This window comes from Melospiza melodia, chromosome 15 (assembly GCF_035770615.1).
Source record: "Melospiza melodia melodia isolate bMelMel2 chromosome 15, bMelMel2.pri, whole genome shotgun sequence".
Lineage (NCBI taxonomy): Eukaryota > Metazoa > Chordata > Aves > Passeriformes > Passerellidae > Melospiza > Melospiza melodia.
Window position 1 is genome coordinate 18,597,673 of NC_086208.1, and position 27,899 is coordinate 18,625,571.

The 27,899-nt window shown below is 42.3% G+C and overlaps 1 protein-coding gene and 1 long non-coding RNA gene across 5 annotated transcripts in view; one reads left to right on the plus strand and one right to left on the minus strand.

Moving 5' to 3' along the window:
* DENND4A (DENN domain containing 4A) overlaps nt 1–16,167 on the minus strand; it is a 49,023-nt gene extending 32,856 nt beyond the window's left edge. For 2 of the 3 annotated variants that reach the window (XM_063169979.1, XM_063169977.1), the window contains exons 1-5: nt 15,568–15,704; nt 7,279–7,364; nt 2,372–2,704; nt 1,560–1,809; nt 444–513 (exon numbers count right to left, since the gene is read on the minus strand). In XM_063169979.1, the coding sequence (XP_063026049.1) occupies nt 444–513; nt 1,560–1,809; nt 2,372–2,679 (628 nt within the window). In that variant the 5' untranslated portion in view covers nt 2,680–2,704; nt 7,279–7,364; nt 15,568–15,704. Of the gene's footprint in view, nt 1–443; nt 514–1,559; nt 1,810–2,371; nt 2,705–7,278; nt 7,365–15,567; nt 15,705–16,148 lie in introns of those variants that run through there. The other variant, XM_063169978.1, reaches the window with a different exon arrangement.
* On the plus strand, nt 14,481–26,368 carry LOC134425388 (uncharacterized). Of its 2 annotated transcripts, none has more exons than XR_010029668.1 (5): nt 14,481–14,696; nt 16,926–17,046; nt 19,913–20,046; nt 22,427–22,582; nt 26,100–26,368. It is a non-coding gene; the product is annotated as an uncharacterized LOC134425388 (long non-coding RNA). The 2 variants fall into 2 exon arrangements; XR_010029667.1 differs by lacking the exon at nt 26,100–26,368 and adding an exon at nt 22,725–23,189.
* The last annotated feature ends 1,531 nt before the right edge of the window (nt 26,369–27,899 follow it).

Consider the following 27,899-nt stretch of genomic DNA (forward strand, 5'->3'; position numbering starts at 1 on the left):
CCAAAAATACTTAAAGAGCTCAGTGCCAATGATGCTCGAGGCAGTGTGGAAGTCTGCAGGATTCTTCAAAATGTTTCTTAAAGAAAGCAATCATGAAAATGCATCAAATAATTTCTGTGATATTTTCTTCTGCTTATACACACATGTCCTTAAGAGACAGCTACCAGTAACACACACAGAGATGGGAGACACCCAGGTTTGTAGAATCCTATCAAAACACACATGAGCTTCCAAATTAAACACAAATTTTAAAACAGCATGGTCACGATACCCAGTTCTAAGGCCTCTTTTCTGACATGATTTTAAAAGAATTCTTTAGGGAAAGATTCCTTTTTGAATAATGGCTAGATAGTGTCAATTCTTTAGTACAAAATGTTTTACATGACAAATGAGCCTGGACATTCTGAATTGAAGATAAAAAAGGCTACACAGTAGTTACATACCAGCTTTATATGATATGGTGTTGGTTTTTGCCACAGACTTTTTATAACATAAATAGACGGCTGAGCCCCACTGTAAAATAAAAGAAGTTACTGGATTAAGTGATGGAGTATAACAAATAACAGTATATACAGAGTATAACTGACTATAACTAATAATAATGTTGATAATTATAAATATATAAATTCTCAATTTCTGGACATGAAAATAAGGAATAAGGAAAGCCATATAGAAAGAATAGGAAAAGAGCAGCACCCATAGGGGGAACACAGAGCTTTTACAGAAGGGAGAAAGGTGTAACAACTTCCAAAAGACAGCACTCCCATAACCCAGTCAACCCAGATATGGCAACTATCAGAACTGAAAAATCCACTAGCTAATGCCTACAGGCATTTATTTAAAAGCAAGCACAAATCAATTCCCATGATGTTGATCTTTTTTACATGATCCCACTTGCAGAGCAGTCAGCATCCTTCTCAGCACACCAATTTCTGAGGACCCTGCAAGAGCCAGCACATGGAGCTGCAGATTTAACCAGGAAACACCTAAATATTCAGTTCTGCAATTCAAAGTTGTATGAAACCTGAGTATTTTAGCATGTCAGGCTTTGGAACCATATTAAACATTTAAATGTGCTTATAGTCAACAGCTTCCAACATCACTCACTACAACTTTCTTTAAATAAGAAGTCTGTGAAACTACTGAGGAGAAAAACATTTATAAAATAGCATTGGAGGTAAAGGGAGGAGTTGGAAAACAAAACAGAAGCTGGTTGCTAGATATGGAATTCCCACCACAACAGTAAAAGCAGTGTCAGAAACAGCCACATCTGTAAAACCTCCAGTTACACACAGCTACACAACAGGTTCTAAAGGACCAATCGAAAGATGCTGGAGTCAGCATTAACAAAACCCAAACATTTGCTCTAAGGCTTCCAGAAAGACTTTGTTCCAAGTAGGAACAAAGGAATGCAATCCTCCAACTCTTCCAATATTTGATTTATCTCTGGAGACCTCTTATGAAGATTTTTCACAGGCACTCCAAGAGCTGCCACAAGTACTCCACAAAGGTCACATCAGTGAGTACCAAGTGTTCAAAGCCCAGCTTTTGAATCCTACCATGCTGTTGTTCAGATTCTTGTCCACCTTGCAGAAGGTGTGTGGAGGAGTCTCTCCCTTGCTGGGGATGATGATGCAGATGTCTGTGACAGCCAGGGCGTTCTGGGTCATGTTCTCAGCAGCCCTGCGGTAGGTGATGTACACGCGCTGGGACGAGGCGCTGCCGCTGATGTTGGCCGGCCGCCCGTATGGGGTGCTCTGAATGATTTCACAGCCTTGCTTGACCCTTTCTTTCCCATCATATAAAACCCTAGGTAAAAGGGGAAGGAGAAAAGTCACATTTTAAAAACACTTTGAGTTTTAATCACAGCTCTTGTCTCATTGCTGAGCAAAACATTTTTACTGACAAGTTCAGGTCACATTATCTCCAACTGTATTCTAACAGAAAAGCTTCATTATGAAACTATACTGGTTTTCCTCATGTATAATTGCTTTTACATTTTGTTTACTGCAAAATAGTGTTATTTTCACTTCTACTAAAGATTCATTGCCTGATCCTAAGAATGTCATATAACTTATTTCTTTCCAATCTGTGTTAAATAGGTTAAGCACCTTATCCGAATCCAAACATTAAAAATTATAAATGGCTTTGAAAACTCCAGAATGGGAAGGATTAAATTTGTCATTAAAACCCACTCAGCATGCATTTTCCCTTCCATACTGGGTTACAGTATTCTCAAAGTCAACAAATACCTTCCTGTTTGGAGTTTTCCCTTGTATTTAACAAGTATGGCATTTCCGTAAGGCTGCCTTATCTGCTCCTTAGTCAAATAAAAGTGAAAAGCACCCAGTGGAGCAGGGAAAGCACTCACCCCAAATCAGTGAGTGGAGGCTTATCCCTGCCTCGGCGATAGCAAAGGTATATCTGGGGTCCTACGAGGCTGCCATTATTGAGATCTGCAGACAGGCCCGAGGGAGTGACCTCTATGCATTTATAGCCCTGAGGAACCTCCTCCCCCAGGGATTTGTTGAGGACTGTCACGTCTGTGATGGGCTCTTTCGGCTTGGCGATTTTATGGCAGGCATCATTGAAGTGGATCTCCTCCTCCAGGGGTTTTGAGATATCCGTCAGTCCTGCGACCACAAAGTAATCAGCAACTCGGGCCCCTTTGTCTTCCATCTTCCATCACAAGGTGTTGCAGCTTCTAAGAAAGAAATACAGGTCAGAAATTATAAAGTTATGGCTATTTTTAAAACCAGAAAATCATAGCTTGCAAATAAAGAAAATGCTTTCTGCTCTCGCGTGAACATTGAGAAACAGGCTAAAAATGTTTTTCCAAGACACCCATGTGCACTGGAATTCTGCTAGAGTAGCTTCAGGAAGTTTACTGTCATCAAGTTCCAGACTTTTAAAACCAGACAAGCTATTTAAGACTCCCTTTTGTTGAATTAATTTTGTTTGGGTGCAGAATTTTATTGCAAGAGAAACTATTACCACACAGGAGTTTCAAGAGCTTGCTGACATTCTGAAACTGAACAATCAGAATTTAAAACAGTTTGAATGGCTGACAGAAGACTTCAGTTTTCATGTAACTTTTATTCCCATTGCTTTATCTCCCTTTATTCTTTCCTCTAGGTAGCAAGTATTAAGACTTATCAAACTTCATGCCATCATGACTCTTGGATTTGACCAGGATTTTTGCTCAAACATAATAAATTCAGACATTTCTTACTGGTAATTTGGAAAATTATGTCCCAGTTTGATAATGTGTATTTAATCAAATTGTTCCAAGCTGGCCTCAGATTTCCAGCACCGGCCCCTGCTCAAGCAGGAGGAATGTCAGGCTGTGCCTGGTCACCCCTACCAACCTCATCCACCAGCACAAGAGAGGCAATTCCCTCTTCCTGCTCTCATTTTGTAGGTTGGTTGTGTTTGGCTGGACTGGCTTGAGAAGCTTCTAACATAGCAAGGAAATGGGCACAGGTTTTTATTTTATGCTTATTTACATTGTTCTAGAAAATGCCAAGAAGAACCCCAAACTATCTTTTCTTTTTCTATATGGCTAATAAGCACTATGGGACGCTTTAACAAACATGATTACTGGCAAACAACCACCAATATACAGGAAAGCAACAGTCTGATAATAACTTCAACTTGTGTTTGAAGAGAGAAGGCAGTTACAAAACTGAGTTCAGCTTAACCTACATCCAGTTATTTCAAACACATCTGGAATATGTTACTCAGCATATATATGAAAGTAATAACTACAAATTCAAACTCCTCCCTGAGTGATATATTCAAGACACACAAACTCAACCTCTGCATATGCTGCCTATTATCTCTCTGTCCATCTGGCTCCAGCAAACCCAGGCAGGCTGGGAACAAATGCATGCAGAGAAAGGAGATGTTTAACAAAGCATCCTTAAGCTCTGGCATAAGACCAAGCACTGACATATTTCAGCTAATATGACAGAAGTTCTAGGTATTTTGTGACATTAACAGTGCTCTGTGAAACTACACTATAGCTATTGTAACATTGAGGTTTTTTCCTTTTCTTACCAGCACCATTTCCCAGAACTACACTGATTTCTAGAGTGATTCAGTATGCCTTTTAGAATGAAATTATGTGTAATTTTTGATTACTAAACACTTAAGTAATCAAAAATTATACAAATGATGGCTGTTAAAATTGCAAGCAGGACCTATAACTCCAGTGTATTAACAGCCCTACTCTAGTTTAATCACTACAAATTATTAAACTCCAGTTTAGCATTACAAATAAACAGAATCATGTGTATGTACGTATATATAAAAACATATTGAAGAATCATACCTTTACACTATTTAAACCTCACTATTATTCCATATAAAGTTTATACCAAAAGTCCTAAATTCAAACATTCCTTTATTCCCAAAAGCACTTTCAAGAAAAACTGGGACAAGCTCTCCTCATTTAGAGATAGTTAAAATTAGAATCCCCTACATACAAACACCTGCTATCACATAAATTTGCTTCCTAAGGTTATAGCACGTAATACACAAGTCAGCAAGACTTTCATAATTTAATGCAGATTTTACAGAACTGAGGGGAAAAAAAGGCCTGGCTGATGATGAATTATCCCTTCATATTTACCCATCCCTGCAAGTGTCCAAGGCCAGGGTGGACAGGGCTTGGAGCAGCCTGGGATAGTGGATGGTGCCCCTGCCTATGGCAGGGGGGGGAATGAGATAATCTTCAAGGTCCCTTCCAACCTAAACCATTCAGGGATTCTACAATGGTTTTATTATTTTTGTTTTTAATACAAATGCATACAGCTAAAAATGGGATAAAAAAGAAACGTCTGAGTGGTATTGTAGTCTAAGGCTGACTTAGACTTTACTAGAGCTACTGCGATACTCAAATTTTCAATATCGGGTACTGGCAGAGCAGATCTATACAAACTCTATGCTATAGACCCTAGAAAGAAGGTATAAACTGTGAGCTAACTCAGTGACAAATAATCCTTCTGAGAAAAGCACTTCACAAACTGATGGAGAATTTCTGTAGAAACTCCTACCACGAAGCCACTCCACAGTGATTTTACTTGTGTATCTTACTCGGTGATTGGTGGTTGTGCCTTGCTGGTGTGAATCTCAGGACAGCACCTGAGATAACCCTGGGATGGGGACAGGCATCAGTCCAAAGAGAGAGATTTCTTTCCTTCTCTCCCCTGGTTTACAGCTGCTCTGTGGCTCTATCAGCTAGGAAACCCAGGAGCTCTCTCCTCTGCAAGGGTTTCAACACAGCCTGGCCATGCGGTCTCCACTCCACCCCTGGGGTTGTGTTGAGTGGGAGGTCAGGAATGCTGCTCATGTTCCATCAGGGAGAAACAGATTTTTCCCTACAACTTCCATATTGTAATCTTTTTACCCTCACTCATCTCCCTATAACATCTCACCACATTGCAAGTCATCTTTGAGGGCAAAAACACTCCCAAGCCAAACAAACATGAAAAACACAGCAGAAAAAGTCACACTGCACAAGAAGGTTGCTTGGGACAACTAGTTCCAGGAAAAATTCAACTTAGGAGTGCCACACTGAGAAGCTTCCATAGCTTCTCTACATTTCAGTAACCTGGGGACAAAAGGCTGCACACTGAAGGCAATGCCATGGGATCATAACCATAATCTCTTACAAAAGTCCCTGGAAATTAATGCAATATATGGTCTTTGAGCCACTTCACGATAATGATTTTTAATAGATGTCATATAATTAATACGACTGTAAATTAAACACCATAAAGATCAGAAAGAATCAAAATACCCCTGCAAATAAAGACCTGTGTAAAAAAATTATTAAACACACACACTCTAGATCATGACTATATAGATGAGAGAGCTTTTTGTAACTTCTAAAAATGTAGGATCAGGAGAAACAATCAGATAATCTCTCAGATCCACAAACTATTAGCTTGATTACTTTGCTGAAAGACAAAGAGTAAACACATCTTTACTGTTTATTCAATGTAATTTTCTAACATCCTATTTTTTCATAAACATTCAGGAAATACTAACTGAGGATTTTTGCTGCTTGTCACCACTGTTGTAATTCATTCAGTGTCCAAGCCTTTTGAACAGATCACATTCCTCATTGAAATACTATAAGAGGAAAGCACACATCAGCTTTTTCCCATCACATGACCAGAACTGATGTGGATGAGCCATATATTCCATCTGTGCAGCAGGAACAGGCACGATGCCTCACCAAGTACAGTTTACTACACATGCACTACAACATTTGCAAGGAAAAATGTACTGATCTAATCCCTACAACCTGCTCCTCCCCACAGAATTCTGCAGAGATAACTTAGAACTGCCTGCAGACCAGAAGAATTGCTCCAGCCACACCAGTTTCTTGCCAGGAGCCAACTTCCCCAGGCAGCAGTAAGGACCCTCTGACTCCCTTAAAAGAGTTTCTGCCAGTCCACCTCTGGCAGACAAATACAACAACTGCTTTGTAATCTTTTCATCTGCCTTGCTGTCATTCTCATTCCTTCCTGCATGTTCCTTTGAGAATATTAAATTGCTTATTAATTTGAGTTCCTTATTAGATCCCTTTGCTGTCTAAACCAGGTGATATTTCACTTTGTAATCCTGACTCCAAAGAGGTTCCATGTGTAAGCAAGCAATGAATGTCTCCTAGAGTGCACTGGAAATGAGTGCAGGGCAATCTTCTTTAAAACAGTTCAACGCTGGTGATTTATTTTTTTAAATATTTATTATACAACAACACTCGAAGAACTTACTTCCTTTGAAGGAACATGAAGAGCAGATGAACAGAGACACAAATCAGAGGCTAATTATTAAAAATTGCCAGTAAAGTTCTAACAGCCCCCAGTATCTCATCTCATCTGTGCATTGCTGCACTAGGCTGTTGAAGTAACCAGCCCAGAGAGATGTGTCAGCTGGGCAGGCAGGAGCAAAGTGAAGTTAACTGCATCAGTCAGTCCTGCTCTGGCTGCTCAGAACCACTTCTCAGACATAACACCACACAAATCACATGGGAGTTCAACATCTCAAGACAGGGGAGTAACTGCAGTTACACAACAAAAACACTTCACCCCAGCTCTGTACTGCCAAAATTGCCTGGCAAAATTGTCAGACAAGCCTTTTTCCCCCCTCAGTATTTTCTTCACAGCAAGCAAACGATCCTGGGTACAAAGCAGCAGCCCTCTAATTTCACAGAATTCCCAAGGCAGAACACAAGCCTTTTGCCCACTCTACCAATGTGTTCCCTACCTTTTCATCAGGGCATTGCTTCTACACTTTTCCTCTCTTGCTGTCAGCCAGGCTTTAACATAGACTTCTTGTTAAAGTTTCATTCCCTATAGAAACAGTAAAAATAAGAATCAAACAATGAACACATTTGTTGAAACTTACTTTCTGCACACTTCACTGCACCAGTCACATGAAATGAACACTGTGGGTTGCTGTAGGACTCCTGGCTAAGATAAGGTTACATATCACTTCACTAAAAAAGTAAATTAAACCAGACTTTAAAGCCAAGAAACAAAATATCAAGTTTTATGCTGGGTTGATATTTTAAGAATGCAAACAACACTTAATGCTTTAAATCAAAATTAATCAAAGAAGAGATGAGCCAGCCACTTCAAATTACTTCACCTCTTCCATTATTTTCTGACAATCAATACCTTCTGTGTCCATTCCTAGGTGTTAGCCAGCTATCAAAGTGCTCTCTCAGCCCAAGAACCTTTCAAAATCTACTTCAAACCATTTTTCTTTGCAAGATTCGGATATTTAGGCAGATCCTTTTTACTCCACAATCAGCATCTGTCAGCGAGTCACCTTACCCCAACTCCTCCAGCAGTGGGTGATACAGTCTTCTCGCCCTTTACTGCCACAATTCAGAATTTTTCTTCAGATGTGGTGAACACCACCATGGCCACTCTTAAACACGGGTATCACCACAGACAGCTTGAACTTGTGTTTCACACTGAGGAACTTGCAAGCCCAGTGCTACCTTGAGCATTCTGGAGCAGCAGTTTTGCTGCTTCAAAGTCCACAGGACTGAGGACAGCACCTCACTGGAGGCACTGAGGGCTCCCAGAACAAGTCACTAGCACCAGCAAGGCTGTAGTCAAAAGTGAACTTTCTTTAAAGGAAGCTTCTATTCCCCCAAGACTTGTAGAACACTCTCAGAAGAGAATGGTGAGAAGACTGCAGCAAACAAAGTGTAACATAAGAGAGGCTGGGAACAAACACATCTCAGGAGGGTTGATGCAAACCACGAAAGATTTGCTTCCATTCTTGAAGTGGAAAAATCTGGAGAATTAGATTATCAGAATTGTATTTTTGGGATCACAAAGTTCAAGGTCCTGTTTGTAACACCAATCTACAAGGCCACTTCTTCAAGATCTCACAGGAACAATCAGCACTGTTAGTTCACTGCTCTGACAGCCCAGAGTGAATCCAGCCCCAGTGACTTCAAACCCACACAGCACCATGGACCTGCCCCACTTACAGCCAGGTACTTTCCAGTATCTAACTTTGAACATTTCCACTCAAGACTACAAAGAGAGAATGCAGGAGTAGCACAACAGGATTTTCTCCAACTATACAATCATTAATATCAAGCTTCCAGGAGTGCCAGAAATTAGAAGTTTTGGGATCACCTGCAGATCTCAAGCACAGCTGAAAAAAGCCCAAGAAGCAGGCAGCATTAACACATGATTAATTTCCCCACGGACACTTCAAATGCTTCTCTTCTAGTCAGCTCTCTGGAAAACCAGTGAGGAGACTTAAATGAAAGCAAAAAAATATAGATTAGGCATCACAAGGAACACAGCCAGAACTGCTGCCAGTGTACTTGCAGGTCTATTTTCTATTACTTGCAGAACTTATTTACAACTAGTTTCTTGTCCTCTACATATCAAATAAAGGATCTACTTCTTCAAGAAACAAGAATGCAAAGGACTTACATCATTACCCAAATACAAACAGAACTTCTCACAGCATTTTCATTTTTAGTAGGACAATGTCTGTACTTCTTCTTCCCATTTCCTACTACAGTTCCACAAAAAACAGCAACAGAGAAAACAGGGCTAAAGTGATAAATGGCATTACTTTTTAGACCCTACTGCACACATCTGCACTCAGGGATGTTAGACAATCCAGTAATTCCCAGAGCGCCACCAGCCTCCACTAAACTCCCTTTGACTGCATCAATTTTTATTTGAAAAGAAGAAAATCGACAATAACCCAAGAGAAAACCTAAGATTTTTCTGCCCTGCATCACTGGACTGGAAATGCTACCAAGTGTTTTGCAGGCCCATTCACAATCATCTGCACCAAGTCATGGTTTACATCTCTGATCCAACAGCTGAGGGGATAATCAAGAGAGCTCAGAAAACTTGGCAACAAAGGACCTCTAAGAGGTGCCGGGAAACAGCAAAGTGCTGGGTAAAAGCACAGGGACAAAAGACCATGAATTTGGGAGAAGAAAACAGGAATGGAGCCAAGAACTGAGGGACAAGCAGACTTGCTCAGCAGTGCTGAGGAATGAAGGAAGATTAGGCCTAAATTCAGAGGCTAATCTAGATTCAGGAGGATGAATCTAAGTGAGCAGGAGCTGGACACCTACAGCACCAAAGCTCACAGGAGGAAGCACAGTGAGGGCCAGGGAGAAGGCAGGAAGGAACAGACTTCACCCTGAGGGTGAGATCTGGCATGTCCCACATCTCCTACACATTTCTCCCTCACTCACCAAACACACTGTTTGCTTGTTTTTCAGTGCTGTTTGTAGTCTCAATCAAATCAAAGCATTTATTAAGAGAGTCTAACAATCATTTCAGTTGTGCCACAGAAAAATCCTGTGAAATTCAATCCTGCCTACAAAAATTCAGGAAAGAGATGTTCCAGTATCCCACAAGATTCATGACAGAGACAAATCTCAGTAGGGCCAGTTTGAAAACTCCCACTTTTCTTTCTAGATTACAGTATTTATGGCCAAAAGGCACCACCAAAGAATGGAAAGGATTTCTGAAATACAACTGTGTTTGTAGGGAGGGATGCAGAAAACAAATTGTAGAAAATCAGGGGGAGGACAGCCAAAATAAGCACTATAAAATGTAAATATTACTTCATCCAAAGCAGAGTTCAGCAGAGCAGCTTTTTCATGTTTTTGTATAACTATTTACTACACAACAACTTTATAAAAGAAGTTCCCCAAACAAAATGTTTTATTTTTCTTGACACAGTAGATAAAGGCAAATGAGAATAGAAAGTCTTTCAATATTGAGCTTCAAACCCAAAACCTGACACTGAAAATGTCAAACCCCACCAACCAAGAGTGACAGAGTGACCTGCTTTCACCCTGCCGCATTTGGACACACATGCCGACCTCAGGTTTGTTTTGAAACCATTCTCTATCCAAATTAAATTTTGAATTCATGATGCGATAGAAGAAAAGACAGGTGGGGATTGTTTCTAACACTTTTTGCAACACTTAAAAACAACTTAGAGACTTAGAACTTAAAACTTAGACGTTTTTGTGATTTTTTTTTTCCTTTGGCCAGCAAAAATGTTCTGTAACATGAGAAAATGGGACCCAACCACACTGCAAATTATAGGCAGGGACAGCCATGGACAGACTGCAACTGCTGCCTGCAGATCATCTGGAGCCCCCTGGAAAGGTTTAATGGAAAACCTCACTAAAACCTCTCTCACCAGCAAATCTCTACATCCACTTACCAAAATGTTCAGCATCTATTCCACAGAAAAATAAGTGTGCAAGTACCACTACCAGCTCAGCTGCAAATACATCAATCAATTACCACCTATTGCTGGGACAGTTTCCCAGCCAGCTAAGCAATAAAAAACAACACTAGAGTCTCCTCCAGAAAATCACCATAAATTAGCTGAGGAGCAATGACATGCCAAGGTAACTACTGCTGATCCTGATCTTGAAGTTAGGAATTTTGAGAATAACTCCTTAGGCCCACAGGTTTCTTCTGAAGCTCAAGCCAAAGCCAAAATTCAAGAGTCCAGCCCACAAAAGCCCTCTCTGTGTTTGCATAAAGCTTGCACACAAGGTGGAGGCCATCTCTTGGGACTTTATTTATTTACATACATGTACTTACACATCACACTTATTGCCTGCTCACTTTCATTTCAGATGGCCAAACTGAAATAACTTTATTAATTAGTAATAATGATTTCCCTGACCCAGATTTTTAAAATTCAAGATTTATGGTAAATATTAAACAGGGAGGCTATAACTGGCTAACTTCTAACATGCTCCTTATTCTTCTCATCCCATTTTTAGACCATAGTTCCTCCTCCTTTCACTCCCCTGCCATTATTACTTAGTTCACTCTGTATCAGCCTCCACAGTAACCATTATCTAATATACCCATTAGACACATGGACATTTTTCATATATGTATTAGATAATGCAATATATTTTACATCTAATATATTGAAAAGGCAAAAATACACCATTTAAAATTGTCAAGCCAGCCAACACTTTCTGAAGTCTTTCATTTCCACTTCTCAATTTCCTCCTGGTACTGTTTCTGAGCTCTTTAGGGAACTACCAGTGACTAGTTCTGCATCACACACTGCTACTGAAATGAGTGTTATAGATCAAACCTCTGGGCATCACTGCCCTGCATGGTTTAATTTTGACTCTGGAGTCTGTGGGAGCACTTAATAAGCATCAGCAGCCTATTTCCAGAGCAGCCACAGACCAAACTTTCAAACCAGACTAAACCCGAACTGAAGGACAGCAGAAAACATCCAAGGATTATTATGCCATACAGCAAAGAGCCTCATTAATTTCAAGTAATTAACTGGTCAGTAGCAGTGCTAGAAACAGCTGATTTGTAACAATAGTTGAACAGTAGTGATGCCTTCACAGCTTACACATATTCATCCCCTACCTGTTGGCTGTCATCAATTAAAATAAGGCATAGCTGGCTTTAGCTTCCACAGGATTTGCTGCTCTTAGTGTGCCAAAAACTTGTATCACAATTTGTGTCTGCAGTAGCAGATATTATTGCCATTCAGAACTGATGTATAAGTGAGGAGACCAAGGGCATTTTCTGTGCTCTTGTCACCACCCAGTGCAGCTACAGCAGAAGGACAAGGGACAGGTAAGCTGAGCCCACCACACCTGCACCCCTGCATGAGGGCAAGCTCAACCTCAACTTTCTTCAAGGGTCCTACATTTTTTACAGGTTTGGTTTTGGAGGGGGACTGCAAAGTGGGGAGGGAACAGCCTGATTTGGATTTTGGGCTTTTTTTTGTTTGGATTTGTTATTTGAGTCAGCTTAACAAAAGTTTGAAGTTTGAATACATCCCAGAGAAACTGATTAAAACACTGCAACAAGCAAGATAAACATACTGGAAATACACCAATCATCACAAATTGCATCATGCTTTGTCAAGGCAGTCATAAAGAAATTTTTTTAGTGTATTTTTTTTTGTTTTGCTCCTTTCATTATTAGTATTATTCAGTATTACGGTTCTTTCCAGGAAACTTCAGAAAAAATACCTCAGTTTTACAGCAACACGTGTATCAAAACCTTTACCACTAGGACCCTGTCACACAGCAACATAGCTGGAAACCACCAAACAGAAATTTGAACAACATTACAAAGCTATATTGACTTTTTATTTTTTTAATCCAACCTCAACTGGGCAACATTTGGCCTCCAAATTTCTGGTCATATCAACACCATATTTAAAGACTCAGGTCAAAGTTGAGGAAAGGACAGAAAACGGAACAAAGGCTTCCTGCAAGTCTTCACTTCAGGAAATAAATTTAAGATTGAGAAAGCTTTTGACTAAGTACCTATTGTGCTATTCCCATTCCAACCTGCCTGTGTTTGGCCAGGAAGCACAAATGTTTCTGCAGCCAGAGTTATAAAAAGCATTTCAACCTACTATGACTTGCAAAACTAACAGCAACTCAGCTGCTGGGGAGCATGATGGAAATAAAAAAGGATGTTGAATATTTAAGTGACGCTGCAAATTTCTTCTTCTTGTATTAAAACCTCAAGGTTACCAAACCCCATTATCATCCAGCTTGGCTGAGGAATTGTCTTCCTCCCTGAAGAGTCACAAGACAGTTTTCTCCAGCTATCACACACTACAGCAGGAATTAACCTAGAAATTAGTAAACCCTCAGTGCAAAATCCTGCAGATTAAACACTGACAGAGTGGCTTCTGGCATGGTGGTGCCCACAGCTCTGTCAGAGTCACACAGAACAGCTGTATTAGTTACAACCTCACGCCCCTTAGGGACCAGCTGGCTTTACTCCCTACCTTTCTACTTTCCCTTTCAAGCACATATTTGAAATAGAAGCAGGTTATTGACATTGTTTCTAAGGCTTGACCTGCATCAGCTGCGTGCACCTGAGCCCTAGAGTGTGTGCCAGGCTATGTCAATATTTGTGCTTTTTCTAACTAATAATTAACTCTGGCTATATTAACTAGATAACTGCTAATATTGCCATTAACACATATAGTAATTCCATTAAGCACCATACTGGGGTTATGTCATAGAGAATGAGCTGAAACACAAACCTGCAACCATATGGCTACAAAAAATATCAATACTCAGAGGTATGAAAATCTCAAATACTGGGAAAATATTTTAAATAAGTCCCTGTTTAAAGAAAACAGTCCTGGTGCTTTTTGTCTTACTGCTTGCAGAAGTAGATCTTCTATTTTGTGCTGCTTTCCAATAAATTCACTTTTTAGAAGAGGCCATTGGGTAAAGCCTGTTCCAAAGGAGCAGAGGCCACTCAAACTTGAGGAAAGTACTCATCCAGCTGGAGCACAACATTTCCACAAGTAAAACATGTACATCACAGGAGCTCTTAAGGCTCTAGAGAAGCTTAATCTTTTTTGTTCTGTCTTTGAGGTTCCATGCAATTTTCCCCTTCCTGAAGCAAACCACAGAAACTCTAATGCTCTGTTTTTGATAATTAAACTATTTCAATGCCAAGTCATGATAGCCCCTAAAAAACAGCTCCCTTTACCAGAGCTCCACTTTAATGCTCACTTTAAATAAACTTACAGACTCCTCAATACTCTAAAAGCTAGATGAAGTTTCTCCAGTACTCTAAATATAAGACTTTTTTTTAAAAGATGAGAAAAGCAAGAGACTCTTACAAAGTAAGACTTGAATGCTAGACACACAAACTAGAAATAATCCATTTACTCCCCCTTGACCTTTCTTGGCTAGACTAACTCAATTAGTACCCCTAAACCACCAGACACTTGCCAAGATAACATATTTGTGTTTAATCATTCAAAAAGTGAAATATTATGTACTGTAATGTAACACTTTTTACGGAAACCTCCAGTTGAGCAACAGTTCCAGAAAAAATTGTGAAATGAAGTAAAAAGCTGCCCAGAACACCATACTTCCACTCAAGTTAATTCAAAAAAATTAAGTTTCAGTACTAGGCAGAAAGTCAAGACCTCATTTTTAGCAAAGTAGAAGCGGCACATTTTTAAACGCAGCCTGTTTGGAATAACTTCGGAATAGCAACCACCACTGGGAAGTTACTGAATGCCATCATTCCCTGGCCAGCAACTTGTGCCACACGCAGACCTCATGACAGAACGACGATAAAAATGCCCGGGCTGATTTCTACAGCCGCTTCCAGCGCGTTGCATCAAGGCAGGTATAGGGTAACCCAGGCTGCCCAAGGGAAAGCCGGGACAGAAAGACACACCGTGGGGCTGAGCAGCGCCGGGCAATTCCGGCTGACGCAGCGGGGCTGCGCGGAAAACCCGCACATGGCTCTGGGGACACGCACACACACACACGCGGATCGGGGCAACGCGCACACACGGGCTTGGGGGAGCGCACAGACCCGGCTCTGGGGACTGCACAGACACCCGCGGATTCGGGGACACGCACACACAGGGGTTTGGGGAAGGCGCACACACACAGGGTTTGGGGAAGGCGCACACGCCCGCGGATTCGGGGACACGCACACACAGGGTCTGGGGAAGGCGCACACGCCCGCGGATTCGGGGACACGCACACACAGGGGTTTGAGGAAGGCACACACACACACACCCGCGGATTCGGGGACACGCACACACAGGGGTTTGGGGATGGCACACACACACACACAGGGTTTGGGGAAGGCGCACACACCCGCGGATTCGGGGACACGCACACACCCCGGCCCGCCGGCGTGCAGCCCGTACAACATGGCAGGTCGGCGGCGAGGGCTCGGCCGGCCCCGCGGCCCCGCCGCCCGGGGAGCCCCTCGGGCCCGGCGGGGGCTGGCGGGAGCCTCGAGCCGACGGGCACAAGGAGAAAGGAGAAAGTTTTCCCCCTCCCACCGCGGCCCAGCGGAAAGTTACCGCCGCCCCCGCGCCGCCTCAGCCCCCGGCCCGCCAGCGCCGGCCTCCCCGCCCCCGCTGACAGCCCCGCGCCCCTTCCCCGGCGGCCCCGGAACGCGGCAGCGCCCGACCCGCGGCATCGCCTCGGAGAACCCCCCGGCCCGCGCCCCGCGGCGGTGACAGCCCCACCGCGCTCACCTCAGGCGGGTGCCGCGCTCCCCAGGGCGAGGAGCGGGTGGTGAAGGGGTTCGGGGGGCAGCGCGCTCGGTGCCCGCGCCCTTATCTCATCCCAGCGGAGCCCGGCTCGCCCCCGCCGCCTCCCGCCGTGTGGGCGGCTCAGGCGGGATCCCCCCTCCCCTCCGCCGCCATCTTGGCTGTCACGGGGCGGGGGAGGCGGGCGGCGACCCGTGATCGCGGCGGGGCGGGCGCGGGACGGCACCCGCCGGGTCCCGCGGTTCCTGAGGGGGGAGCGGCCGTGCCCCGCCGCCCACCGGGTTCCTTCTGAGCGCTCCCCCTCGCACCGCGGGTCCGCCGCTCCCGCCTTCCCCCTCACGGAACGCGGCCCCTCCGCTCCCGCCTTCTCCCTCACGGAACGCGGCGCCGGCGGCTCCGAGCCATGAAGGGGGGAGCCGGGCTCCCTAAGCGAAAGCGCCCAAAACACAGCGCGCAGACCACGGGCTCGACTGTGTCTCCCCCCACCTCAGCATTTTAATCTAGACAGCATCTTTAATTTAAACCGAAATTAATCTCCGGCCCAGATAGGCCGGGATTTGGCTCACCTGCGGCGCCCGTCGCCTGGACCCGGAGGAGGTGCCGGCTGTCTGGAAAACAAGGGATGAGAAAACCGAGGGATTTTCTGCAGGCTTGATGTAACCCGCAGCAGGCTGTTGCATCAAAGACTAGAAAAAGAACTCGAGACAAAAATAATCTTTTAAGAGCGTGCAGCTAAGATTAGTGCAGCGTGTCAAGATGTTGCTGAGCGCAACAGAACGAGTCCTGCCTGTGCCCACACTGAAATAAATACTACTTTTCTGGTACCTTGTCCATTACAACCCTGAGTTTCCTAATTTTATACCAAAGTGCTGATTAGGGATAGGTTCCAACCATACAATTTTGAGCTTGAATTCAGTCTTACCTCAGTTCTGGATGTTTAGTTTAAGGGTTTAGATGTGGCTCGTTGTGAAAGACATAAAATTCATATGAAATTCTGAATTTGTAATTACTGTGAATTTATCAAAACCGAACTGTTAATACTCAGATATGTTCAGACCTACTCTCTTGGTTTACCTCATCCCTTTGAAAATCTGACCAAATAGGAGAATGCAAAAGCCAAAAAGTATAAAATAACATTGGTTTTCCCCACGTGCTTTTATTAATTAGATTGTTTATAGCAGAAATGCTGCTCCTCGTACCCCCCATGTAGGAAACGTGGCTGGCACTAGTTGGTGTCTACCTGGGCAGCAGCATCCATGTGCAAGCCTGCACATGCAGGCACAGCTCTGCGCTGCCAGGGTTGATGTTTGGGAGCTAAGTCTGTCTTGTTTTTTTCTCAGCAGCAAACCGAGTAAGGAATGTGTCAGGGACTACAAGAACGTTCCCATTCCTTGTGTTTCTACGTGAAATCCATTTCCAGCCACACCCATAAAGAACTTGTCTCTCCAGACAGTACACAGTGGGGTAAGTGAGAGACCAAGAACCTAGAATGTCACTATTCACTACAGCAGGATGCTCTGTGTCCTTAAATTATCTGGTGTGCTGGTAGAGACTTTTCTAAATCAATTTCCGATATATTTTAATCCTGGAAATGCTTTTCAAATAAATAGCAATACTGAACTCCATCTTCTGGCTAGTGTTAGTAATTTTTGATATGCAAACTGTTCTGTGCTCTCTGCTCTTGCTCATTTTTCAGATAGGCATAAATTTTAGGCTTCAGCGTTAACATCCAAGATTAATGGGTCTGTTCCTACTTCTAAGAGTATTGTTACAGCTGCCTGTATACTGAGCAAAATCCCTACCCTGATGTATGGATAGCTCACTTTGTAGGGTTTAAGTTCATAACCATTAAAATATCCTGGACTGTTTCTAATGGAAACACATTTTGGAGAAACAGAATTCTTAAATATTCTCTGTTAGTTTACATACTTTTCAACTCTTACATAAGTAAAACGTTGTGTAGATGTCTTTGTTTTGCTGTTAATTTGTTTCCCTCCCCCATTTCTGTCCTTCTAGGACTATCTGAGTTTAATTACACATTGTGTCAATGTCAACAAATTGTGGTCAGGGACAGGGTTCTCTTTTTGCAAGGCCTGATACAAACACCAAAGGAGTTTCTGCCCCATACTGCTATCACAGCTAACAGTGCTTATCTCTGTCCTGTCTTTCTTGTTCTTATATCTCCCCCTCCTTCCCACCCTCATCCTTCAAACCTCTGCTGCGTTCTCTCCCTGACCTACCTGCTGCTCATGCTCTTGGCTGTGGCACACTTTCTTCCCCACCAGCACATTTAATTGCAATGTTCCATTTCATTATTAGCTTGTCACCACCTTTATCAAGTCACCTTTCCTAACAAATGTCACTGTGAAGCTTTCCTGTGTAGCTCATCATCAATTTTCCACTTTAAGGCTCTTCTAAAGCCACGTGCAAAAGGGCCTATGAAAAATTGTGACTGCAGTTCTGTATTTATTTGTGAATAAAGAGCAGCATCAGTGAATAGTGCTACTGTACAGGCAGAGACAGATTTACTGTGTGCCCAGCTCCTGCCAGGCTCATTGCACAGAGATGTGTCTATGTGTCACTCACACAAAGCCTTTCCTTCCCAGGATTTTCGGGATCTCTGAGCAGGATCTCTGCTTGCACATGAACACCCGAGCCCAAGATCATTAAATCACTGAAGTCTACTTATTAATTGCAGTCAGTGTTGGATCAGATTCTTGTTGTGCATAGTAAGCTAATTACCCAAGTTAACAACTGTGTGTAGTGCAGGTGGGCAGGCACCAAGCACGCTTCATGTGGGATTCTGCTGCCTCTCAAGTGCAGGGTGGAGCCCTGGCAGCCAGATTTAGCCTCCCCCGTCGTGCAGCCAGAGAGACACGCAGGCTTTCTATGGACCAGCAACCACAGAATGATTTTTTTCCATGTTACAACCCCAAATTTCTAGCTTGTGGCACTGAAGTAATTTTCAAAGTGTGGTTTAGATTATTTTAAGTGCATTTTACACATGGGTAAACTCAAGCAAGGCAGAGGACAAGTGGCAGATGGTCAGTGATGGAGCCAGGAATAGAATGGAGAACTCTGCTGTCCCAGGACATGATTTTAAGAGACTTTGTCCCAGGATTGTGGGTTTTATGATTTATAATTCACAGGGCTTCAGAAGTGCTTAAAAAAATGCAGCTATCACTATTCCCAGTTTTTCCTGGCAGAGACTGGCTTCCATAAGCAAAACAATTTTAGTTCAGTTTCTTAAGTGTGCAATTTGGGACTTAATCTGTTCTCTTTGTCACCAGTTTTATGCCTTTTGAACTCACTTGGCTGTGCTGTGTGCACTGCTCATTTACCTCTACAGGAGAAGGATGAACCTCCAAGAGAACCCAACTGAATACCTTTCAAATAGACCTATCTGTAACCTTGGTAAAAATAACTATGGAGATAATGATAATGGATAATTATAAACTCCATAACTGGCAAAACAAGACTGCATTTCAGAAGATGAATTGCCTTACCCTGTCCAGTAACCCACTTTACAGTGCAGTAATGGATCTGCATCCGGAGGGTTATGCAATGAAATGGAGCCTTTGGCAAGCTGGGATCACACTGGAAATGAAGCCACATCTTCATGGGTTTTTTCATACATGCATATTTGTAAATCTGGGACTTATCCCTTTTGACATAAAGAGACCATCCCAGCTTGGAATGATTAAATTCTAGGACACATTATGAAATAATAAAGTATTTAAATATTGTGGTGCAGCAGTACAACAGTGCAGTCACCCTTCCTTTTACTGATTCAAGTGTATCTCCAAAAAGCTTTTGCACTCCAGAGAAACTACTGATTATACATTATAAAACAGGAAATAGAATATCATATATGTATATTAAAAATATATCTATTTTCAGACCATTCTCTAGGTAAAGTAATTACTGAAGCAGCTAAAAATATGGGGAAATGAAGCAAATACAGGCCCTGATCCAAAGGCCATTGAACTCAGCAGAAGCACTGGAATCATGTGTGTCATGAATCACAATTCACAAATGCTAATAAAGAATGTTACTGTATACGTGTAAGGATAAAGTCTGATTGTCTAGTTGCAGTATCTAGGCATTCCACTTGGATAAAATGAGGAGATTTTTTTCTCCAGCAGGTAGGGAGAGTTTCTCAGCAAGCATTTATTGCCAATATTTATGGGAGAGTTTGTGGTCCCAAACAAACAGAAATAGTGGGAAACAAAAAGGAAAGAAAATGTACCCAAGGAGGAGATCCAGCTGCTTCCAAGTCATTTCTATAAATAAAATTCTGATGTGAACTCATTATCATTTCCCTTTCCAGCACCAATTTGCTTCCTCAAGATTTCAGAGTGTGCATCTGAGGACTTGGGCTGCGCGCCGTAAAGTTTCCCTCGGCAACTGCTGAAATTATTCACGAGGCACTGCAGCATGGCAGCAGCTGTCAGCTCTGGAACGGTAGGAGAGGCAGGGGATGGCCTTTGGTGTTAGTCAGGGACAAACCAGTGCAGTTGTGCTTGGCTGGGTGGTGAGGGTTGGGGTGTCAGGCCAGTGATGCCATCTGTACCTGTTGTCCTGTCGTTAGCGGGCAGTCAGCGTGTACAGCTGGAGCACATTTCTGGATGCTGGAAGCTCCCAGACAAATATTTGCAGTCCATTTTGTGAGCACGGGACAGCAGAAGGGTTGCTTGAGGATGGCCCAAATCCTAATGCATCTATCAAAGCCAGCTTGCTGTCTGTGCCAGCACTAACCTGGTTTAAGTATTGCTGTCATCAGTAATGCCAGATAACAAAAGCTGCTCTTTGTGGAGTAATATCAGGAAGGAAATTGTGCATGCAGATTCGCCAGCAAAAATAACAGTCTGGGGCTGTAAATGTACACACTGATACTGATGGCTTGTTGCTATTTTCAGCAGCTCCTGTTCCCTCAGGGGTGAGAGGACTTAACTGCTATCCCTGCTGTTCATGCATCAGCCTTAAAGGTTCCATGTGGATGCCTGCTCTTTGGCCCATCTGGGGGTAATTTCTGCAAATAGCAGTTTTCCTCTGAATCAGTATTCAATTCATCACCAGAGCCACGCCACATGATACTGTGGGGCCATAGAAAACCACTTTCCTTCACTAGAGATCTCTAGTGAAGAGTTCTTTATTATTTGCACTTTATATCCACCTTCCAATCATGCCCAGGCCAAGCAATTGTATTCCATGTAGCTAAATCTTCCCCACAGTTTAGCCTGACAGGGATACTTCAGGCTCTAAACTCCTGTGTAGTCCTGCTGTTTAAAGTTTTTGTATTTTGTTCTAGAGATTGCTTATATCATAGTGGGTGAAGTATATCTATCACTTAACCACTTCTCAGGAGTACTGTTAGGCTTAATTAATGTTTGTAGAACACTACTGAGATTCTCAAGAGAAGCAGCTATAGAAGTGCAAAGGATTATAATTAATTTAAGACTAATTTTTGAGTAAACGGCTAACAACACTTAAGTTGAGATTTTCCGAGTAAAACTCATTCAGTTGATTTTTAGACACAATCATTCTGAAGTCTGATTTCCATTTACTACTACCACTGTATGATGCATTTTGATTTTTATTATCCTTCAATATCCTTTGATATATCCAGGCACACAGTGCACCTTGTTTTAGTTCAGGAAATACTGCCCAACACGTGTAAGTCAAGTTAAAATAAAACTAACACAGTAACTAAATCAATAAACTCAAAGACAATCCCCAGCACCATTTGCCTTTAGTATAATAAGTGTTTGAACCATAAAGCCTGTAATTAATATTAAGGAATAATTTCCATAATTATTTATAAGGCATCTCATTTACATAAATAGTCATTATCTGGAAATAAAACCAGATCATTAAAATTCTGAAAACTGATTGAGATCAGTCAAGGTGTACCAAAGAGATTTGCTAAACTCCGTTTGAAAGAGTTGTGAGACGAAATCTCCTCTCCCAAACAAGCTGAAACAGGACTCTGCTGTGGGAGTGCAGGCAGTGCTTCATGCACATGACATCATCAAACAGAACGGGTATTCTGTACGGTGAGAAAACATTGGGTCACTCTTCTCACCAACTGCCATGGAGACTTTCCAAGGAGCTGCATCTGACACATCTGCACTGAAAATCTGACCCAGATTGTAGCTGAAGCTCTCCTAACACAGATTTCTGCTTTTCTGAGATTCTGCAGCACTCAAAATACTTTTCAAAATACTAATTTCTTTCAAAATACTTTTAATGCTTACAGTATCTTCAATAATTTCAAAGTTTTGCATCTAGTTGGAGAACACTTCATGTAGGAAAAAGGAAAAGAAATGGCACTCTTGTGTTTCTATTTGCAAGCTGGGCTGACCACTCCTCAGTTATTAGCTAGAGAGTGACAGGTATTAAAAATTATGTCCTGCTTGTCACAAAGAATGCATCTCTGGTCCTGCTGTCAGTGCCTTTCAAGGTCCAGAGTGCTCTTTGTTAGATTTTTTCTAGGTAGAAATAAACTCACAATTTTTTGGAAAAGCTACAACCACAGAACATATTTTAAGAAATTTGCAATTGCCCTGAAAGGTCAGACCTGAGTCTGACATTTTCAGTGTGAGATACATCTTTAAGTGTAAGTGTAAGCCCAGAGTAAGGCAATACACCACGACACAGCCTGTTTGGATTATTTCCTTGCTAATTCCTAGAGAATGGAAGTTGGCTCAAGTACTGAGTCATGAGGATTTCATCTCAATACAGATATTTTTAGTATCTGTTATTTTATCTTGGGTACTTTTAAAATCTGTATCACTGCCCAACTCCTCTCCTAATTATCTGAAATTTTTTTCTTCTGTAACAGCTTTGGAATGTGCCCTTCTATTATTACAAATCCTGGCTGCATTAGATTGGGTCCCACCTGCTCATCCATCGATTGGCTTAGGTAAGAGTGCCTTGTTTGAAGCCTCAGCAACTGCTGAGAAACCAGCACCACAGAGGAGCAACATCAAATCTCATGGTGAGTCACTGTGAATGTAGGTCAGCCCAGGCTCTGCCCTGTGCTGAGCTCTCAGAGCCTTGGCTCCAGGTCACCTGAAGGAGTCCCAACCCCAACAGACCCCCCTCACAAAAAATTATGTTTGTGTTCTTTTGCCATACAGCACTGCCTCTTCCATGGGGGAGTTTAGAGCAGATGAACAATTTCTTAGCAACTCAGCCACAACCAAGAGCTGAGAAAGGACGGGAGAGAAAACACCAAATCACCTTGCAAGTAAAATATACAACCTGTTTGTTTAACCCAATTTGTGCCAAATAACATTATAGATCCACTCAATCTCAGCCACTTGAGGCTCACAATCAATGTTCTAAGAGCAGGAGAGGGAGGGTGATGGATCTGCTCTGATTCATACCTGGGGGAGACCCTCTCCTGCAACAGTCAGGGGTTCTACATAATGAGGTCGGCAGAGAGAACTGTGAATTGATTATTAATTAAACTGCTTGATCACCTCCTTGGAAAATGTATGACCAAATGTTGGTGCACAGAACGTGATTTACATAATCAAGTTTGAATTTGACTCATATAACAGTACAAAACTACCTTAATAAATGGAAATTTTAAAAAGTCACACTGAGTCTTGATACAAAAAAAGAGTACTTCCAGTGCAAATAATGAGATGGGAGGAAATGTCCTTGGCAAGTCAATTTGTTCCATGCTGCTGATGGTTCCTGTTAGTGACAAGGATTTTTTTTTTCAAGACGGAAACAATGGAAAACAAATGCAAAAGCATTTACCAGAAGGCCAGGCAATGGCAGCTTTACCAAAATGTCAAGTGTGCAGAATAGAGTCAATTTAAAAGAGAATTAATTATTTAAACTGAATTAATGTGACTACAATGAAGCCCTGTTAAACCATCTCATCCATCCTGTTTCCAACTGTGCTACCCCTTACAGTCTAAGTGTAAATACTGTGACCTCAATTTTCAAACACTTCAAACAAAAACTCTCTTACCCGGTCACAGTACCAATATATTGCTTTTTTAATATATTTACTGCATCTCTACCAGGAACTCACCCACAGAATTGTGCTCACCTTCTCCACATTCCCAGCTCATACGAATTTGACCTCTGGGTCCCCTTTTCCCTCTTTTCCTCTTTCGTCTTTGTACTTGTGTTTTCCCAGATGCTTCAGACAGTTTCTATCACTGCATTCTTCAGATCATCCTTTGCCTGCAAGTCTGCCCATTGCATACAGTCCTGATATCTTAATTTCAGCAACTTTTCTCTTTTGTTTCATGCATTGTCTTGTCCTTGTGTGCCTTTAGGGACAGGAAGGTGACTGAATTTTAGGTCTCTAACTTTCATATGGAAGGTCATTTTCTCAAAAGAATCTCCACACCTACTTCCCCGGGAACCCACAGTCCCAAAGGGCTTCAGTTCCTCCTGGACTATGGGCCATGATGTTGCAGTACACAGAATATCACCCCTAGAAGGAATACTCTGTCCACCTTTGCATTTTTCAGGTCAACACGAATTTGCAATGCTATCAACAATTTAAAGGTGCAATAATGGTTACCTAGTGCTCTTTTTCCTGGATAGTGTTACATGAAATGTGGCAAACATCAACAGAGCCACTGTTCCTTTTTTGTATCCCACAGGAATATCTATAACCATGTCTACCAGTGAGAAGTCAAAGTTGTCACTTTTGTTTTACAGTTTCAACATGGGCAAAGGAACCATTCCAAATCCATCCTTTTCTGCTACCCTTTAAAGCAACATCTGGGCTAGAATTTACATAAAAGTAAAAATAAAAAGTAATTTTCTATTTCATGGAGGAAAAGAACTTCTATCTAATAAGTAATGAACTTAATTGCCCTGGGTCTTGACTGTGTTGGGAATGCATACTAATTTAAATGCATCAGTGTAAAAATCAGTCTCATTAAACTATCTCAAAGCCCTAGAATAGATGGAGCACTGCATTAACACTTGCACACAGTCATTCATATTAAAGTTATAATTTACAGGAGCTCATAATGAATATAAACAGGAATTAAAACTGAGCTGAGGTGCAATAAAAAGGATTAGTGGCAGTGATATTTAAATTGACAGTTAAAAACTCTTCTGGAGCACTTTCAAGACCTTGGAGAAATACAGTTGGTTGGATATCCTATTCTTTATTTCATGGTGTACTAGAAACAATGTATAAAACATGAGCACACCGAGGCCAAATGAACATCTTCACTGCAGAAATGTATTTCTTAAGTTATTTTTTAATTTGAAATGTCATTTTCGTGTCGTGCGAGGGGAACGACTGATGTACATATGGAAAATTGTGAGTTCTTAGAAACCATACTGTTTTCTTGATCATTCATAACCAAATACATAAAGATCCTTCAGCGTATCACTCTTGCACAGCTTGTACGAGATCTCCATAGCTACTCTTGGCACAACAAGCACAAAACCCAAGTGCCTTTGCAGGGCTGATAAGCAGACAGGAAGCAAAGGAACATCTGCTACAGCTTTAGATGGTTTTGCCTTCAGTAACCACTGAAGCTCTGCATTCCACGTCCTGCTCGCTTGGCCTTTGACTCCACCAGCTGTTGGACAGGAGATGTGAAATGTTGTACCTACAGAAAGGGAGCTGCATTATTTTTAAAGGACCACTGGGATATTTAATGGCATTTTTTTCTTTCCGTTCTCTGATGACTGGAAACACTGGATAGCAGAATCTGCATATGGAGTTACTTCCTGAAAGTCAACCACTTCCTATTTAACAATTTTTTTAATGTTCTGTTTTCCTTTCCAAACCTGCTTTGTTTTGTTTTGTTTTGTTTTGTTTTGTTCTGTTCTGTTCTGTTTTAAACACCAAAAACAATTGCCCCATATACTGAATAGTAATTATATTCATCATAATCATTGTAAGGAAGCCGTGTGCTTCCCTGGATCAGGGCTGGGGCTTCCAGCCCAGGCAATCTGTCTTCTTGGAGCATAACAGCATTTCTATAGCATGGACAGCCAAGGAACTGAGTTGCACAAAATAAATATCAAACAATTTAGTGCAAACCCTTTTTTGTTTAAAGAAAGAGCTACTGAACATGGTGTTTTATAAAGGAGCTCGGCCAAATAATGCAGATTCTCTGCTCTTGTGTGTGTGGAAAATCTGCTCCAGATAATTCAGCAGTTCACCACCACCATGGTATTTTCCTTTGCATGGAAAACTACTAACAGAGAACAACTGACAGCAGCATATTTTTAGGATATTGAGGCCCATGCATCTTTATGTACTTCCTCTGAGATTGTAATTTTGTCTAGGAGATTGCAACAGTTGTGATGAAATCGGATTTAGCCATGTATGGTAGATCCTATGGCTCTGACACAATGAGATGAAGAGGGGCTCAGAGTAACCACAAGAAAGAGGAAGATACTCTTACTCTGCTCCAGAGTTATGTAAATGTAACTGAGAATTTTGCCCAGAAATTCTGTGTTCTGTGCTTTGGAGTTCTATACATTTTTTTATATGTTCTATTCTTAAACTGCAGATGGATGCTGTTTTGCCAGAAAATAAATGAAACACGAAGATGGCTTCAAATATTTGGACGAGTCATGTTGCCACTCAAAATACAGAAGCATCTGTCATATCACTGTCCTAGTGAGATCATAAAAGCAGAGACAGAGTGATCAAAGAAGAAAATACAGGACTCTTACTCCATTCCTAATATAAGCTATTTCTCTTTTTAGGACCAGGAGCCTACGTGGCACAGAGATATTCCCATAGTCTACAAATACAACAGCTGAGTACCTGAGATGATTACTTTGCCACTATTTATTTAGTTAAATATAGGAATAGTCATAAAGACAGTAGATTTACTTGGGACTGACAAATTACCAACTCAGGTTATTATTTTATAATGGAATCACAGAATCCCAGAATGGTTTGGGTTGGAAGAGACCTTAAAGATCATCCAGCTCCAGCCCCCCTGCCATAGGCAGGGGCACCTTCCATTATCCCAGGCTGCTCCAAGCCCCAGTGTCCAACCTGGCCTTGGAGACTTCCAGGGATCCAGGGGCAGCCACAGCTTCTCTGGGCACCCTGTGCCAGGGCCTGCCCACCCTCACAGGGAGCAATTCCTTCCCAATATCCCATCCATTCCTGCCTTCTGTCAGGGGACACCATTCCCCTTTGTCCCCTCCCTCCAGGCCCTTGTACAAAGTCCTTCTCTATCTCTCCTGGAGCCCCTTTAGACACTGGAAGGGTCTTTAAGCTCTCCCTGGAGCCTTCTCCAAACTGAACATTCCCATCTCTCCCAGCCTGGCTCCAGAGCAGAGGGGCTCCAGCCTTTGCAGCATCTCTGTGACCTCCTCTGCACTTGCTCCAGCAGCTCCAAATCCTTCTGCTGTTGTTCCTCAGGGCTGGAGGCAGCTCTGCAGATGGGGTCTCACCTGAGAGGGACAGAAGGACAGAATCCCCCCTCACCTGCAGCCCTCACTGTGGGATGAACCCAGGATATAGAGCCTTTCTGGGCTGCTCTCCGTGCTTTTTATCTTCTGCATTTCACAGGGAGCTGAATTTTTTAAACTATATTAATATTAGAATAATTAAATAGCTGTCTTGAACTGTGTGCACGTTGCATTTAACCAGCTTGAAAGGAAGCCAAAATGTGAAGCAATTTTTAGAAAAATTGTAGAATCAATACATCAATTCCCATTAATTTGGTGTCAGAGGAAACAAATGTGTACCTGTCTGAAACGTGTGCCTTCCCTGCAGAGGAGTACTAAAATAGGCATCTTCTGTCTCCCTGCCTTCCCTGTGTCCTCCAAACATCAGAAACCAGGGTCACAATGAGGGAAAACCAGGCTGGCTGCAAAATACAATGAAACCACTTTTATTAACCCAGTATCCAGGACAAGTTATGCACCAACTGTGCCATGTCAAAGCCATCCCAAGCACTATCCCATCCACTGCACTGAGTTCCTTGTTTCTCCCCTGGTGCTGCAGTCCCTCCCAAACACATCTCCTTTGCAGGGCTGAGAATATCTAGGCAAGCTGAGGTGAAACTCCATTCAGTCTGTCACAGCCACAAGCTGTCATTCTGCACAGGAGCGGGACAATATTAGTGACTAATCCCAACTGAGAGTGCATCTTAAACCAGCCAAAGTTCTGGATCAATCCAAGCTCCTCCAAATGTGCTGTGCTGCATGCAAGCATCTTGCACATCTTGCTCACTGCACAGCTGGCTGCTGAGCAAATTTTTGTCTCGGGAGGTATGCTCAAGCACATGAAACATATTTTTAGCATCCCAGAGGTCTGAGTACTCCCAGAGCTGAGAGTACAACCTGGC